At 37.4% G+C, this 17493-nt stretch overlaps 1 protein-coding gene across 2 annotated transcripts in view; it reads left to right on the top strand.

Moving 5' to 3' along the window:
• AFG2A (AFG2 AAA ATPase homolog A) overlaps positions 1-17493 on the top strand; it is a 343293-nt gene that overhangs the window by 241604 nt on the left and 84196 nt on the right. Inside the window, exon 15 of one of the 2 annotated variants that reach the window (XM_079919923.1) lies at positions 12282-12698. The exons of the other annotated variant lie outside the window; for it this stretch is intronic. Within the exon in view, the coding sequence (XP_079776049.1) occupies positions 12282-12464 (183 nt within the window). The 3' untranslated portion in view covers positions 12465-12698. Of the gene's footprint in view, positions 1-12281; positions 12699-17493 lie in introns of those variants that run through there. 2 annotated transcript variants of the gene reach the window in all.

The following is a 17493-nucleotide window of genomic DNA, read 5'->3' as shown; positions in this document are numbered from 1 at the left end:
GAGGGTTAGGGATATTCTCCAGAAGGATACTAAAGTGATTCTTATCAAACAGTATTAAGAAATAGCAGTTGTTCTGATTGTTTTCCTCCCACTCCCCAGATCTACTCTTGCCTTTATCAGTGTTGCATATGTATATCTCTACATGAAAGGGAGGGCGAGGTGACCCCTGTGGACTGTGTAGCCCTGACTTCCATTCCATTGAGTTCAGTGAAAAGCATCAAGAGGAGATTAGATGATGGGAGGAGAAAGAAGTCAGGATATGTCTTTCCTCTCCCATCCTGTGTAGCACTACGGTTCTAGCATTGGCTGTGTCACTGTGGCTAGATTTCCTGTGCTTTGAGCAGCCACCCTACCTTCCCAGCAGCTTCAGCTTTATTTAGGTTTTGATAGAACTGTCTCCTCCCCCTTACTCCTTCAAGCTCCTAAGCAGTAATAGCTTCCTATAGTTTCTAGATTTGGGGTCCCTCAGCATCCCTGGTGGGTACTCTTAACCTTTCCCACTCTTCTGGAAATGTTTCTTAAACTGATTTATCTTTAAAATCCCTGCTAAATCCCCTTTAAAAAACCCTGGCTAATGTACTGATCTTCCAACACAGTTATTTCAGCAAATATTTACAGAAGCTATGTAAAATAACTTGTATCTATTTAGTTTTTTTATATAACTTAATACAATGTAAATTACTTTACATGTAAGTGGTCCTTAAAATAGTTGAAATTATTAATAATCTCACTGTATTTACTCTTAATTGTCCTATCTCGGTTTACAAATATATATAAGTACCCTTGGGTATTTTGTTACTAGATCAGCGATTTAAACTGTCAGTACATTTATTATTAATACCCACAAAGGTCACTGGGGTTCAAAACAGCAGTTTAAGCAGTTGAGGAAAAGCATGGGACGTTAGTAACATATTTATTTTAATGTCTTTGCAATTAATGGGAAGTTTAGTAAGCAAAAGAAACAGATTATAACAGAGTTCATAATTATGTTAACAGAGAATTTAGAAGTATGGCATTAACATTGATCTGGAAATCATTTGTTTTGACTGGATATTAACTGCTTATTTTTTAAGATATATTTTTAAAAACTTAATATTATGTAGATATAAAAATTAGGTCCAACACTGGTTTTACTTTAATTAACCTTTGAAATAAATTAAAATTGAAAAATAATACTCATTTGCCCCTGCTCATTTTAGATATTGATAGTATATGTAACGATTTCATACATTAAACCCAGTCTAGAGCTAAACCAGTTTAGACAAAGTCGACATATCAGATTTGCCCACTTTTCCATGAAATATTTAATGCTTTAATCAGGCCCTAAAGTTATCTTCTAATGCTAATTGTAATCATGTGGATCATATGGGTCAATAATTTTATGTTTTAAATGTTAGAAATTGTTGGATAAATTGTAGCTGTTTTAATGACTTCTAGAGTTTATTTGTACAATAAAGTCTGATCAGAATGTTTGAGCTAAAGAATATGTTAGATATAGTGGTCCAGTACCTGTCCTTTTACAGATGAGAAAGCTGAAGCTCCAGAAATAAAGTGAGAATAACTTCGCAGAGGCCACACATAGGATGAGAAGAGACGTGCAGATGTGCACTCCAGTCTGTCAATTCCTTTTTTTTTTAATTTTTATATCAACTTCATTAGAGAGGTTCTATGATGAGCACTGTTTTACACATGAGGAAACTAAGAATATGAAAAAATAAGAAAATCTTCTTATCAATTAACTGGGAGTTTTTTTCAGGCCTCTCACTGTTGTGGCCTCTCCCATTGCAGAGCACTGGCTCTGGACGCACAGGCTCAGCGGCCATGGCTCATGGGCCCAGCCGCTCCGCGGCATGTGGGATCTTTCCAGACTGGGGCACGAACCCGTGTACCCTGCATCGGCAGGCGGACTCTCAACCACTGCGCCACCAGGGAAGCCCAATTGGAAGTTTTAACTAAGTATAATTATACTTTGAAGTCTCCCCTTTTTTTTTTTTTAATGGCTTAAAGCAACACAAATTTATTATCTTACAGCTCTGTAGATGAGAAGTCTGACACTGATCTCACTGGGCAAAGATCAAGTGTCAGTAAGGCACATTCTCTTCTGGAGGCTCCAGGGGAGAATCCATTTCCTTACGTTTTCCATCTTTAATGGCTACTTGATTTCCCTGGCTCATCCCCATTCCCTTTATCTTCAGAGCCACCAATGTCAGGCTGAGTTCCCATGCTGCCATCTCTCAGTTCCCTCTTCTGATACTCTCTTCCACTTTCAAGGACGCTTATGATTACATTGGGCCCACTGGGATAAGCCAGGGAAATCTCCTTATTTTAAAGGCAACTGTTTAGCAAACTTATTTCCATCTGCCACCTTAACTCATCTTTGCCATGTTACCTAACATATATTCATAGGTTATAGGGATTAGGACATACACGTTTTGGGGGGTCATTATTCTGCCTGCCACAAGTATCTTATCTATCTATCCAATTATATATACATACAACCTAGGAAATGTAGTGAGTCATTTTAAAAACTGTGTCCATATCCTACCTCTGCTTTCCCAAACCACAGCCCCCCAAAAAAGAAAGAAAAAACTATCCAAAGACTCAAACCACAGAATGAAGTAGTTCTAGAGTTAAAAAAAGTCCAGTTCCTCTTTTGCTGTATGGATTTAAGAGGTCAAGATCTCCAAAGTATCACTTGTGTGGGAGTTTTTGTGTGGGAACCTAAATGCTCATAAGTTATTTCCAAGTCCCTCTCACAGAATGAATAGATATGATCCTGTTATAATCTGCCTACTGTTTGCCTGAAATTGTTTAAGCCCTTTTTTAAATTGAGGTGTAACTGACGTATAATGTTTTATTTTAGGTGTACAACATAATGATTTGATATCTGTATATATTATGAAATGATCACCCAGTCTATTTTGAAAGCCCATGTTTTTCCTACTACATCATGGTGCCTCCCACCTTTTAATTTCCCACCCGTGTTCCTTCCACATTCCAGATATTACAGGTTTTCCTACCTTCCCTCAACACCCACCAAAGAAAAGTTCCTAATCCCCATTCTCTCTCTGCCTCCAGGGATATTTATTGCCTGAATGAATCTCTAAATAGCATGTTCAAATAGTGTAACAAGATGAAACGAGCATTCTAATGTCAGAGGGGCTCTTTGGGGGGCCAACGGGGCTACTAATGCGAAGGCTATTCTGTCTGAATCTGCCCTAGTTCCAGTCTTGCTTCTCATTATCTCTTGTTCTTTAGTTCACTCCTGAACTGCATGCGGTCTCTAAAAACTCTGGGTGTTTTCCTTTTTTTTTTTTTTTTTTTTAAACCTATATGATCTCCTAGTAAGGACAAGAATAAAGGAGAAAGGCTTTTCAAGAAAATAGAGATTATTTTTAATTTGGTAATTAAGTGTATAGCAGACATTTAGGATCCTGAATTTCATATTCCAAGATAGCAAAAGAATATATATAGACAGCACAATGGCATGAGATTTGACCTATGCCATGTTTTTCTTGGACATTTCTAGAAGGCATTCTACATTTTTTTCAATATCATATATTTCCATATTATACTTTTGAAAATATATGTAGATAAAAGTGATTGTGGGCATAAATTAGCATAACCTTTCTAGAAGGTAGTTAATATGTAACAAAAAAACTTCAAGTGATCACCTTTTGTCCCACTAGGAATTTATCCTAGGATATAACAATCCAAGATGTTAGTTTAAAATGTTTGTTGCAGGGGCTTCCCTGGTGGCGCAGTGGTTGAGGGTCCGCCTGCTGATGCAGGGGACATGGGTTCGTGCCCTGGTCCGGGAAGATCCCACATGCCGTGGAGCAGCTGGACCCATGAGCCATGGCCGCTGAGCCTGCGCATCCAGAGCCTGTGCTCCGCAACAGGAGAGGCCACAACAGTGAGAGGCCCGTGTACTGAAAAAAAAAAAAAAAAAAAGTTTGTTGCAGGATTTTTATAGGTTGAATCTCTAAAATAAGACTAATGGTACCCACCTATCTTAAGGGTTGCTTTGAGGATTAAATATTACATATGTGTTATATGTAACAAAATAATAAACAACTATTAAAATGGTGATGTGTACTATATGTATTAACAGTAAAAGAAATCTATACACCATAATTACTGAGAAATAAAAGTATCAATAGGTTATAAAACAGTCATAAATAACACAAATTTTATGTGAAACAATGTACAATGATCTGGAAGATTGTTCCCAAAAATGTTAACAGGGCCATCATTTTGTTAATTTTTACTTTCTAATTAATGTAAATCAGTATTGTGTCAAAATCGTTTACAATACTATGTATCATTTTATATTCACAGAAAGCAGTCATTTTTATTTTTAAAATAAGCTGAATGTGCATAGCCTTGCTAGTTACTAACAGTATCACTTTTAATTTGTTCTAAACTTCCTCCTGTGTAAAAGGAGAGTAATAATAAACTTCCAGCATAAATGTCAGTTATAATCCCCATCCCATCTTCCTCCCTGTTTATCAGTCCTGAGCCATTCTTGGCTCCATAATAGCTGAAATGAATGAATGCCTTCTCAAAGGATGTGGGGTCAGATTTCTTATCATCAGCTTCCTTAGCACAAGTAATGCTGTCAGGGAGGTGGAAGGGGGTGGAGGGAAACCAAGATGTTGACAGAACCGAGGAGAGAAGTCAGCCTGATGATTCAAAGGAGTATTGGCAAAGTCGAGAATTGTGTGGCAATTTTAAGACTGTATTTAGTTTTACTCATTTAGAGCTCAGTCATGTTTTAAACATTATATTGGTAAATTTCAGGAAGGGGAGACCATGTCTCATTTGGACTCAGCAATTTTATTTTTAGGAATATATAGAGGAGAAATTTCTTGGTTAAAAAAAAATTATTTTTTTTGTTAAGGAAAAACTTTAGACAGCTAACTGAAGTGAATGGTAATCTGAGTGTATGTGTAGAGGATGTAGTGAGTGACAGTGTGTCATACCCCTCCCACACACACCAGAACCTTTACCTTGAGACATGAGTGCTTTTGCCTGGCCATTCTTAGAAATAACACAATTTTTTAAGAGCACTGTATGACCAGATCTGAGGGGTTTAAAAGTAGGTGAGACAGCGTATCCTGTAGTGCAGCATATGGATTTACAGTTTTGTTTTTTCTTTCTTTACGTCCCCATTTAGTTAATACTAGGCAGTAAACCCATTTCAGAATTATTCACTGAAAAGGAAATGGCTTAACTACTCACAGCTGTAGCTGCATAGGTCATCAACAGCTCCCTGGGATTTAGGATCAAATCTGAGTTGATATTATCAGACTACTTCTGCCCAAGATAATAAAATTTGAAGTCCTGTGTTTTAGGAGGACTGAAATGTGTGCAAATACCTGAGGAAGTTTATTTAAAGTATAATCTTTTCAAAAAGCAGAAGGAGGAGTGCAAGACCAGGATAGTATATTGGGGGCTTTAGTTTAAGATACCATTAACAGTTTCTTTCCCTGAGGAATTTAAGTTCTCTTTAGCAACCTAGCTGTCAAGTTGCTAGTGAATTCACAATTGCGACTCTTACAGAAAATATGGAAATGAAGAAATGAAGAAATTCATTTGCTATTTGTACTGGATTGGGTGCAGGTGTAATAAAAGTAGGCATCTGATACAAGAAAAAAAAGAATTCTACTTAATTGAGCTGAAGTGAATCCCATCTCTATATAGTTTGAAGGGTTGTGAGAGGTTTGTGTTATGATTATTTTGTTTAGAAAAGTTATACAGGTTTTGCCTTTAAGAACAAAACTTTCAATTTTTCATCATGATTTGAAACCATTTGTTACCTGTCATCTCCATTCTGTAAGCTTCTTTAAGGTAAGGGTGATATTGCTTATCTTTGATAAATCCAGCACCAGACATAAATATTTATTTGGTTGGCTAATTAATTAATTCTGCTTTTTAATGCAGGTGATTTTGCCTAACAATAGTTTTATACACACACGGGCCTACCTTCTGTTTTCTGCTGCTTCCAACTTCAGGAGTTTGGGAATGGGAATAGTTTTGCTACAGCAGTTTACAAAGTTTTTGTCTTAAGGGATGAAATTACAATAAATTGAGTGGGAATTGGAAGGAACAGTAATATTGGAAGCTGTTTTTATTTTAATGTTTATTGCTAGAGGATAGAAAATGGTTAGCTGTGGCCTTCACTACATTGAAACATCACAATCTGTGACAAAAATGAATTAACCACCAGTCCCCATATTGGCACTTAGTGTGACAAGTGATGCAAAGCATAATTATATAATTACATAATTTCTTTTCATATTTTAATTTCTATAGATAATATATGTACCCACAATTTACATATATGTAAATATAAATATAGAAAAACAAACCACATAATAGTATCTATTTCAGACAGTTGAAATATAATTTTACTTCTGTGTGTGTGTGTGTATTTATTTATACATACATAAATACATAATACATATATATATACATAATATTTCTAAAAGTAGTACCTAACAAGAAGACCTTAGCTCTGTTTCTTAAAATGAATATAATGCTCTAATTAATAGACATTTTATCATATCTCTGAACTTGAATGAGTTGAAATCTTGAATTTCTACTAAAAGTGTATGACAAGAATTTGGGACCCAGTGTCATAGAAACAGTACAATTCCATTACATATTTCTCTTAACAAGTAAAATCAGATAGTTTACAGGATTACTTTTCTAACAATTAGTGCCTTTAGTAGAAATCTAAACTAGAGTTAAAGCAGAGTTCAGCATATAACTGAACAACAAATTAAAATTTTACTTGAAATACACCTCTGTTGTCACAGATTCTATTTTATAGTGAGTTTTAGCCGTGATCCTTTTGTTATTAATGAGCTAAACATTTTTCAGCTGATAATGGTTAATTTTTTTAATGAATTTACACATTTTTCAATTTACTGGTGAAGATAAACAAAAGTCTTTGGAAGAGAAAGATGCTCTCTCATGTGAAGGAAGTTGATGAGACTGGTTAATGCTTTCATAAGGGTAATTTATCCAGTGTCCTAACAATTTAGTTTGTATCTGGGAATAGTTTCTTCAGTGAAGTTCTCCACATACCCTAGAACTGCCTGTCAGTTTGGTAGCCACATGTGGCTATTGTGGCTTGTCCAAATCAAGATGTGCTTTAAGTATAAAATATACTCCAGATTTCAAAGACTTTGTATTAAAAAAGTATACTACTTCTGTAATAATTTTTACATTGATATTTAAATCACACTGTGGATGTATTATATTAAATAAAATACACTATTAAAGGTAAGTTTACCTTTTTAAAAAACTTTTAAAGTGTAGCTACTGGAAAATTTTAAATTATATATGTGGCTCACATGATATTTCTATTGGGCAGCTCCAATCTCAAGTTTTACCTTTATCATTGTCAGAGTTTAAATGCATGATGATCATGATGCCGCAGGTATAATCAGAGTGGAAATCTGGGTCCTGGGTCACAGGTGGCCTCCAGCTTTTACTTACTTTTTACTGACCTCAATTGTGGCCTGCTTTTTGTAGGAAATACAATTTTTCCTGAGCTAATAGGATATCAGAATTTGTCTTCACTTCTTTAGATCTGGTAAAATAAGTTAGAACATTATGACAGGAATGGCTCTTTCTAACATATAACACTTTCTTGTGTGTCTGTTATTTTAAATTTCAAATTCTCCATTAAAACTCTGGGATGGGTTTAGGACATGTTTCTCCTTGCTCTGAAAGGGGTCATTTTCAGGTAACAAAAGTTCTTAAGCACTAATATTCTGGTATGAAGTTGCTACGTGTTTTATAATATTACTGGTATAACAGCCGTGCATGGTTTTAATCTTTGAGAGGTTATATTTTTATAGTTTTGTCAAAGGACTTTCCTCATAATCACATCTGAATGTTGTTGCAGTGACAAAGGTTAGAGCTTCATACTGAGCAAAACAAGCCCCCAAATTTCAGAGATGTTTAAACTACTTCTTACATCCTCCTTACTTATCATGCTTAGAGATTATTTAATGTTTTTTGTATGCAGATTGTTGGGGAGAGGATTTATAAGAAAGAATAATTTGCAGTATGTCTTTCCTGTTAATTCTTTTATCACATGGCCTTGGGGTGGGGAGATGGGTGCAGAGAGAGGGTAAGACCAGATTGGTCCATGAACTGAGGAAATTTGAGCCAAGAGAATACTCTGCTTCAAGATAAAGGCCAGGTGGACCACATTTTTGTTACTGTTTTTGTTGTACTTCTCCAAATTATTTACTTCTAAAGTTCTTGAAATTTCTTGAAATTTCTAGTCAACTTTGAACTAAAGTCCAAACTGATGATGATTTGCTTCCTGGATTTGTGAAAGGAAGACTAGAGGTAATACTCTTTTAGCAAGTTTGATTAGGGGTCAGGGAATCATTAAAGGCCCTGAAGCATTTTTGTGAAACTGGAGTTCTTAGTCTGAGTGTCTGGGCCACATAGTTTCAGCAAACTCAGTCTTACCATGAAGAATATAGATAGAAAGGCAACCCCTGTATTCTCTGTGGCTAGATATCTGCAGATATCTAATGGCAATTCCATTTGTGTACAGTGATCACACTTTCTTCTATTTACTTTTGAGTTCTTTTCAGTTTCTTACTGAAAATTACATAATTACAGAAATTACTTAAAATAGATGCTTTATCTGTTATTTCAAAACCTCCTCCTCAAAAAAAATCTAAACATTTCATTGAAACTCCTTGAAGGTATTTAAACTGTGATTTCCACAGATTGTTTTTTTCTTACTCTCATTTTCTTCTGGATAACATCATTTCATTTACTCCTAGTCTATTTGTTGTTTCACTCTCTTAGACTACAATCTAATATGTTCTCTCTTCAGACTTTCAGTACCGTCTCCTCTATCCTCAGTCTCACCTGATGTCTTTTTAATAAGAAAACTGAATAATTAGCAGGAAAAGCATTCAATAGAAAATAGACCAAAGCTAATAGGGATGATAAAATTAGCAAACTTTAAAGCAGCTATTATAAATGTATTTAAGAATTTAAAGGAAAACATAATTAAGAGGAGATAAATGGAGGCTATGAAATAAATCAAGTGAAAATTCTAGAGTTGGAATATATAGTATCTAAAGCAGAAATTCACACAGGTTGGACTTAACAGATTAGGTGCTACATAACAATAGAACTATCCAAACTGAAGCTTAGAAAGAAAAAATGTGTGCGTGTGTGTATATTGGGAGTGTGGGTCATGGAAAGAATATAGCCTCAGTAACCTGTGGGATGATATCATGTAATCAGAGTACTTAAAAAGAAATCAGAGAGATTGGGGCAGAAAATTATTTGATTAAATAATGGTCACAAAAATTTCCCAATATGATGAAAAAATATATATCTTAATAAATCCCAAACAGGCTATACATAAGGAAAATTACACAAGGCACACCATGATTAACTTGTGAAAAACTAATGATAAAGAGAAAAATCTTAAAAGCTGCTGGAGAAAAAAGTGATATTACATACAGATTAACAAGATAATAATCCTGCTGATTGCTTACAGAAACCATACAAATCAGAACCCAATGGAATGACAAAGTACTGAACAAATGAATTCACAAAGTCAGACATTTCTTAATAAGGATAGCTTTCATTTATTTAGTAAGTATTATATACCAGAAATTGTATTAGGTTTAATATACATTATTTCATTTAATCCATAGAACAACTCTGAGAGGTAGTAAAATTACCACATCTTAGAAATGAAGAAAATAAATCTCAGAGAATCCAAATGACTTGGCTAATATATGTTACACACTTAGCAAATGGAAAATTAAGGCTTTGAAACCAGGTGTGATTTGACATAAAGCCACTTCTTTCACTATAAACCATACAAAATAGAACATTTATATAACCTGATTTACTAGGTAAGCCAGTTGGAGGCTATTTGTTGTGGTTTGTGTGTTTGAAAACTGCTGTCAGTCAACAAGTATTTATTGAGCACTTAAGGTATTCCTGGCTGGGTATTGGAATGGAATAGTAAACGATACGAATACGGTTCCCCATTCTCATGGAGCTTATAGTCTAGCAAGAAGAGAAATATGGTAAGTCTGACAACCTCTCAAGGTTGTTCTAAGGGTTAAATGAAATAATGTATGTTACAAGAATCAGCACAATTTGGGTATATGGCATCTCTATTAAATGTTTCTATTTATTAAATAATTTTAAGTATTTAAGAAAATAGTTATAGATATTCATAGTGCTTTGAATAAATACCAAGTGCTATGGAAACATGGAGGAAAGGGATTCTGCCTTAGTCTGGAAGGTTAGAGAGGGCTTCCCTGAGTTGTTGATTTTTTAGCTGAATCTAAAAAATGAATAGACTGTTAGCCAGAAAAAGAGAGAGTGGGGTGCAGAAGATCATTCAATTCAAAGGACTCAGCATTTGAAAAGACATAGAGGTTGGAGAGAGCATAGTACGTCCTTTACTGGACATTGAGAAATAATTGATGGTATTAAGGATGTGATTGGAGAGTATCTGACAGTCATCACATTTGCGTTAAAAAGTCATTTCATCATCCCAGCACTCTGTATGACCAATCTTTGAGGGATGTGACAAGAATGGACGCAAGGATAGCCGTGAGAAACTGGTTCAAACATTGGGAATGGAACAAAGTTAGAATCCACAGAATCTGGCAGTTTTGAAAATGGGAAAGGAGAAAGAAGATACACAGTTCCTAGGTTTCTGGGTTGGTGGAAAGGCTGTTTGCTGAGAATGGGAACCTTGGAAGTATCGCAGGCTTGGAAATGAAAATTATGAATTATGTTGGGTATGTTTATATGGATATACTTGTGTGACATCCAAGTAGAGATGTCAAATATGAAAGTTTTACACATGAGTCTGGAGCTCAGAGGAGAAATGTAGACCTGATATGTAGATTTGGGGAATCATTTGTCTGTAGATGGTAACTGAAGTCAGAGGAATGGATGGAAAAGTGAAGAGAAGGAAGAGGAGAAAGATAAGTGTAAGTGCTGAGAAACTTCAGTCTTCAAGTTTAGATAAAGGGAGAATAGCCAGCCAGCAAGGGTAGCTGAGTAAGAATATCCAGAGAAATGAGAGGTATAGTGTAGAGTGTCAGAAACCAGGAGAGAAGTGTTTTAAGAACAAAGGAGTATTTCAGCTTTTTAAATCCTGCTGGAAGCTTAGGCAAGATATGGGCAGAAAAAGTATTTGTTTTTTAATTCAAAAATCTGGAAGTCGCTGATGATCTTAACAAGGGTCAGTTTGGTGGTGTGATAGGAACAGATTGGATTCAACTGAGAAAGAGTGACAGGTGAGGGCTTCCCTGGTGGCACAGTGGTTAAGAACCCACCTGCTAGTGCAGGGAACACAGGTTCGATCCCTGGTCTGGGAAGATCCCATATACCCCATAGCAGCTAAGCCCATGCACCACAACTACTGAGCCTGCGCCTAGAGCATGCGAGCCACAACTACTGAAGCCTGTGTGCCACAACTGCTGAAGCCCGCATGCCTAGAGCCCGTGCTCCACAACAAGAGAAGCCACCACAATGAGAAGTCGACGCAACTCAATGAAGAGTAGCCCCCGCTCGGTGCAACTAGAGAAAGCCCACGCACAGCAAGGCAGCCATAAATAGATAGATAGATAGATAGAGTAACAGGTGAGTAACTAGAGCTTAACTCTTTAGCTTTGCATGGGAAGAAAGAGTTGGGGCAGTAGCTAAAACACGATGAGGTGTTCAACAAGGGTTTTTAATAGGTCAGAGGTATCTGAGTATGTTTAAACCGTGATGGAAAAAAGCAAACAGAGTAGAACTTGAAGTTATCCCAGAGTGGGGTAATTGTAGTGCCATGTGTTGGCAAGATGAGGTGGGGTTTGGAGGGAATGCTGCTATATAAGGAGAATAGTTGATAGAAACTTAGATAAAGTAGGTAAAAATGTCTAAACATCTAGTCTAAATGTCAGTTCTTACCATCACACTGAAATCAGGCAAGGACTTTGCTTGCTATTTCTAAAGGAAATCTTTCTTCTTAGAACAAAAGACAAAACTAACCCAAAAAAAGCAAATGAAGATACTGAACTGACATCAAGGAGCATGTCAAGTAATGAAAAACAAAATTCAGTTATTGTTTATTTACTTACTAAAGCAGAATTGTCTATTTGAGTTCTTTTATATCCACAGTCCTATTAATTTTAATGCCTGAGGCAGTTCTAATCCATAACCTACATGAAAGAGTTTTTTTTTTTTTTTTTTTTTTTTGCGGTACGCAGGCCTCTCACTGTTGTGGCCTCTCCCGTTGTGGAACACAGGCTCCGGACGCGCAGGCTCAGCGGCCATGGCTCACGGGCCCAGCCACTCCGCGGCATGTGGGATCTTCCCGGACCGAGGCGCGAACCCATGTCCCCTGCATCGGCAGGCAGACTCTCAACCACTGGGCCACCAGGGAAGCCTGAAAGATTTTTTTTTTTTTTTAATGCTTTGTTAGAGAATGTGGTGGACTTTAGTTGCAACTTTCAAACTCTTCTTTAACAGTTCGTAATATTTGGCTAGAATTCCATTTTTTCTTTTTTTCATACAAAGAAATCATTGCCCTCCCCCACCTTCAGAGTAAGATTTGAGATGATGCAGCCACATCTGTCAGAGCTGTGCTAACCTCTGTTGTCCAGCTGTTCTGGTAATAATATTTTCTTTCCCTTTCCTCTCGTCTCCTATTCTCCCAAATCTTAAAAAAAAAAAAAAAAAAAAAAAAAAAGGTTGAGAGAAAAAACCAGTTGTCTCTCTTTCATATTGATACTTAAGATAAAATAAAGGTAGTTATAAAAGCATCTATCAACATAGCACTATCTTGCCAAGCTAAGTATTTGGGTTGGAAATCATTCTTTCCCAACTGCTTAAAAACAGGAAATATCGCTGTTAAATTATAGATAGCTCCCCGATGCCGGAAGGGAAGGTCTCTTTCATTTCTCTCTACATTTTTCAGTAATACAATGAGTTCTGCAGTTTCATATATAAGAGCCAAATACATACATACATACACATAATATATACATACATATATGTGTGTGTGTGTGTGTGTATATACACACACACACACATATATTGCAAAAATCCATTTGCAGTATGTGTGCGCACACACGCATCCACACAGGCATACCTCATTTTATTGTGCTCTGCTTTTTTTGTGCTTTGCAGACATTGCAGTTTTTACAAATGGAAGGTTTACAACCGTGCAAGTCTATCAGCACCATTTTTCCAACAACATTTGCTCATTTCAGGTCTCTTTGTCACATTTTGGTAATTGTCATAATATTTTAAGCTTTTTCATTATTATTAAACTTGTTACGGTAACCTGTGATCAGTGATCTCTGATGTTACTATCGTAACTCTTTGGGGGCACCACAAACTATACCCATATAAGATGGTGAACTTAATTGATGAATGTTGTGTGTGTTCTGACTGCTCCACCAACCAGCTTTTTCCTTGTCTCTCTCCCTCTCTTTGGGCTTTCCATTCCCTGAGGCACAATATTGAAATTAGGGCAAATAGCACCCCTACAGTTTTCCAGTGAAAGAATCAATCGATGTGGCAGACTTCATTGTCTTAAGACACTGCCACAGCTGCCCCACCTTCAACATCCACCCTGGTCAGTCAGCAGCATCAACATCAAGGTAGGACCCTCCACCAGCAAAAGATTGTGACTTGCTGAAGGCTCAGATGCTGATTAACCTTTTTTAGCAGTAAAGTATTTTTAAATGAAGGTATGTACATTGGTTTTTTAGACATAATGCTATTACAATTTTAATATGCACTAGGAAACCAAAAAATTTGTGTGACTCACTTTATTGCAATAGTCACTTTATTGCAGTGGTCTGGAACTGAACCTGCAATATCTCTGAGGTATGCCTGTATATGTAAATATATGTTAAAATACCTTCAAAGGTTTTAAACATAGAATTTCTTTTCATAAGCCAGCCCAGGCACATCTTATCCAACAATTCAGGCAGAGCTTTTGGATCTGTCAGAAACAGCCTATAGGTTTGCACTGGGTGATTAATTGCCAGGAGAATCTGGTTCTATATTTCATTACATATAATTGTTATCTTTTCTAAAGGTGTTCTTTTACTAAGCTCCTACCGTAAACAGGGGAAAATACACACACATAACTTACATTCCTGATGCTTAGCACTTCTTACGAAAAGAAAGAGGAAAACTTTAGCTTAATCCAGTAACAAAGGCCTGTTCGTTTTGGTTCACAGATGATTTTTTCCCCAAATTTTTACTAGAACTTTAATAATATTCTTGTGGGTTTTTTTGTTTTCTTTTTTTTGCGGTACGCGGGCCTCTCACTGCTGTGGCCTCTCCCGTTGTGGAGCACAGGCTCCGGATGCGTAGGCCCAGCAGCCATGGCTCACGGGCCCAGCTGCTCCGCGGCATGTGGGATCTTCCCGGACCAGGGCACGAACCTGTGTCCCCTGCATCGCCAGGCGGACTCTAAACCACTGCGCCACCAGGGAAGCCCTTTAATAGTATTTTTAATTGCCTAGAAATTTGTCTTGGGATAGCAGTGTGGAATAATGGAATAATAGTTTAGTTACCATGATCTGAGGGTATGGAATTAAACCTTAGTTCAAATTCCAGCTTTATTACATAATGTTCCTCTGACCTTTGGCAATTATTTAACCTCTTCAAACCACCATTTTCTGTCTTATAAACTGGGTATAAGAATATCTCCTACTGGGCTTCCCTGGTGGCGCAGTGGTTGGGAGTCCGCCTGCCGATGCAGGTCACGAGGGTTCGTGCCCCGGTCCGGGAGGATCCCGCGTGCCACGGAGCGGCTGGGCCCATGGGCCATGGCCGCTGAGCCTGCGCGTCCGGAGCCTGTGCTCCGCAACGGGAGAGGCCACAGCAGTGAGAGGCCCGCGTACCGAAAAAAAAAAAAAAAGTTAAAAAAGAATATCTCCTTCAGAGTGTTATTGTGAGGATTTTACAGACTGCCATAGTAAAGCATTTATCACAGTTGTGAATATATAGTAGGAGCTCATTAACGTTATCATGTTAAGCATACTTAGAATGCTTCTTCTAAGTCTACCACTTAATCATGGGATGTATTTTGGTGTAATGGTTGAGTGTGAACTCAAGAATGAGACTACCAATATTACCCCCAGCTCTAATACTTACTAGCTTTGTGACTTTGGGCAAGTTACTTAACCTCTCCCTACCTCCGTTTTGTTATCTGTAAAGGGGGGTTAATAATAGTACGTAACTCATAGGGTTGTGAGGATTAAATAGGTTATTTTATGCCAAGGGCTTAAAACTGTCAGGCATACAATGACTTCCACGTACAGGTATTATTTATTGTTATCATCATCCTCATCCTGGAACAGCCTCTTCATTGTCTTTTAGCCATAGCCTATTATACCTGTTATAACAGGTAGATAGGGTTTGGTTTCTCTGAAATACAGAGATAGAGCTGTAAGCTTTGATATACGTTACCTCTTGTTTAGGACTGCGATCTCTAAAGATGCACATACACACCAATAGGGTGAGAGAAGAAAATATTAGAAACTTATATTCATAATTATTTTATATAGCATTTTTAAATTTTATTTATTTATTTTTGGCTGTGTTGGGTCTTCATTTCTGTGTGAGGGCTTTCTCTAGTTGTGGCAAGCGGGGGCCACTCTTCATTGCGGTGCGCAGGCCTCTCACTGTCGCGGCCTCTCTTGTTGCAGAACACAGGCTCCAGACGCGCAGACTCAGTAGTTGTGGCTCACGGACCCAGTTGCTTCGCGGCATGTGGGATCTTCCCAGACCAGGGCTCGAACCCGTGTCCCTTGCATTGACAGGCAGATTCTCAACAACTGCGCCACCAGGGAAGCCCTAAAGCACTTTTTAAATGTACATTTGTGTGTGTACATAATATACACAATATGTTAATACAGGGATGTATGTATATACTTTCTGAATAAGTAGAGGAATACTGGGAGACAGTGTTCAAAGTGCAACTTTGTTTATAAAAACAGGTGGTGGGACAGATTTGGCCCATGTGCTGTGATTTGCCAAACTCCACAGAGGTACATGGTTTTTCACCTGCCTCACTGAGCCACTGTTGGGCTGTGTTCTCAGGTACTTTGGGTTATTTGACATGAAGATTGAAACTACTGTATTAAAATTCAGTTAGTAAGTAATAGAGCCAGAATTTTAAACTCTGTGAAGGAAGGAGGGAAGGGCGGGAGGGAGGAAGGAAGCAAGGAAGGAAGGAAGGAAGGAGAGAGAGAGAGGGAGGGAGGGAGGAGGGAACCTTGTAGAATATATTATCAAAGATAATATCAAAACAAAAAGGCATCAGGTACTAGGAAGAAGAAAGGTACACTGAACAGCCAAAGCAGATAAAGCAGATACAGTACTGACGGTCACAGAGCTCAGAAGTGGGCTAAGGATCAACCTAAGAGTTTAAAAAAAAAAAGGCAAAGAAAAGGATAAAACAGTCCTGCACTCTCAGATGGTGGGATTGATAAGAAATAACTTCATAGATGTTTGTATTTTGTACCTTAAAAAATTGGGGTGTTGGCAGGAGTGCAAAAGAGAAAGTCATTCTCTTTGGGGTGAGAGGCAGAGTAACATTGCTGTTCAGCTCAGCGACTGTAGAACAATCATGAACCTTGCAAATGCAAGCAGGGAGGCCACGTGTAGAGCTCTGTAGTGCTGCTCTGCAGTACCCATCAATCCCGTGGTGCCCATTCAGGTCACACTGTATAAATCTGTCATACTGCATCTCTATCCTTGACAGCTACCTTTAGCACGGAACAGTGCATGAGAGGGGGAAAACTTTGAGTCAAGAAGAAAAAAGTTCATTTACATTTACCATATAATCTGTTGTACATAGTATATATCAGATTTCTATTTTAACTTTTTAAAAATGGTTTGTGTGTAATGGGTTAAATACCCCAGCTATCCAGAAAATTAATATTCTCAGCAATTTGTTTGTACCACCTGATATTTCTTGTATGCATGCTTCTGCATCTGGTAGGTATCTGTAGGTGGATCACCTTACATTTTGACAAACTGATTTTTTTTTAATTTGGAAAAATACATGTCCCTTGAATACCTTCCAGTCCAGTGGGGGCATTAGAACATGTAAACAAATACTGTAGTATAATGTATGCAACAGACATGTAACCAATGTTCAGAAGTAATATAGAAAAGAAAATGACTATTCCTTTGTGTATGCAGAAGTGATTTGAGGAAAGAACCAGAATTTTCATGGAGTACATGGCATAGAGATGGGTAGGACTTTCAGAAAGATCAGCATGTACAGAGGTGTGAAGGATGTGCTATTTTCAGGGAACTACAAGGAGTTCAGTATTGGTAGAAAACAAAGGGCAGAGAGGGGTCAAATGATGGGAGCTGATTCTGGGAAAATAAGCAGGGGATAGATCATTTCTCCCCTGACCATCACCTCTCACCCTTTTCTCCATTAAC

The sequence above is a fragment of the Stenella coeruleoalba genome (genome assembly GCF_951394435.1).
Source record: "Stenella coeruleoalba genome assembly, chromosome: 4".
NCBI lineage: Eukaryota > Metazoa > Chordata > Mammalia > Artiodactyla > Delphinidae > Stenella > Stenella coeruleoalba.
This window is presented reverse-complemented; position numbering and strand designations above follow the sequence as displayed.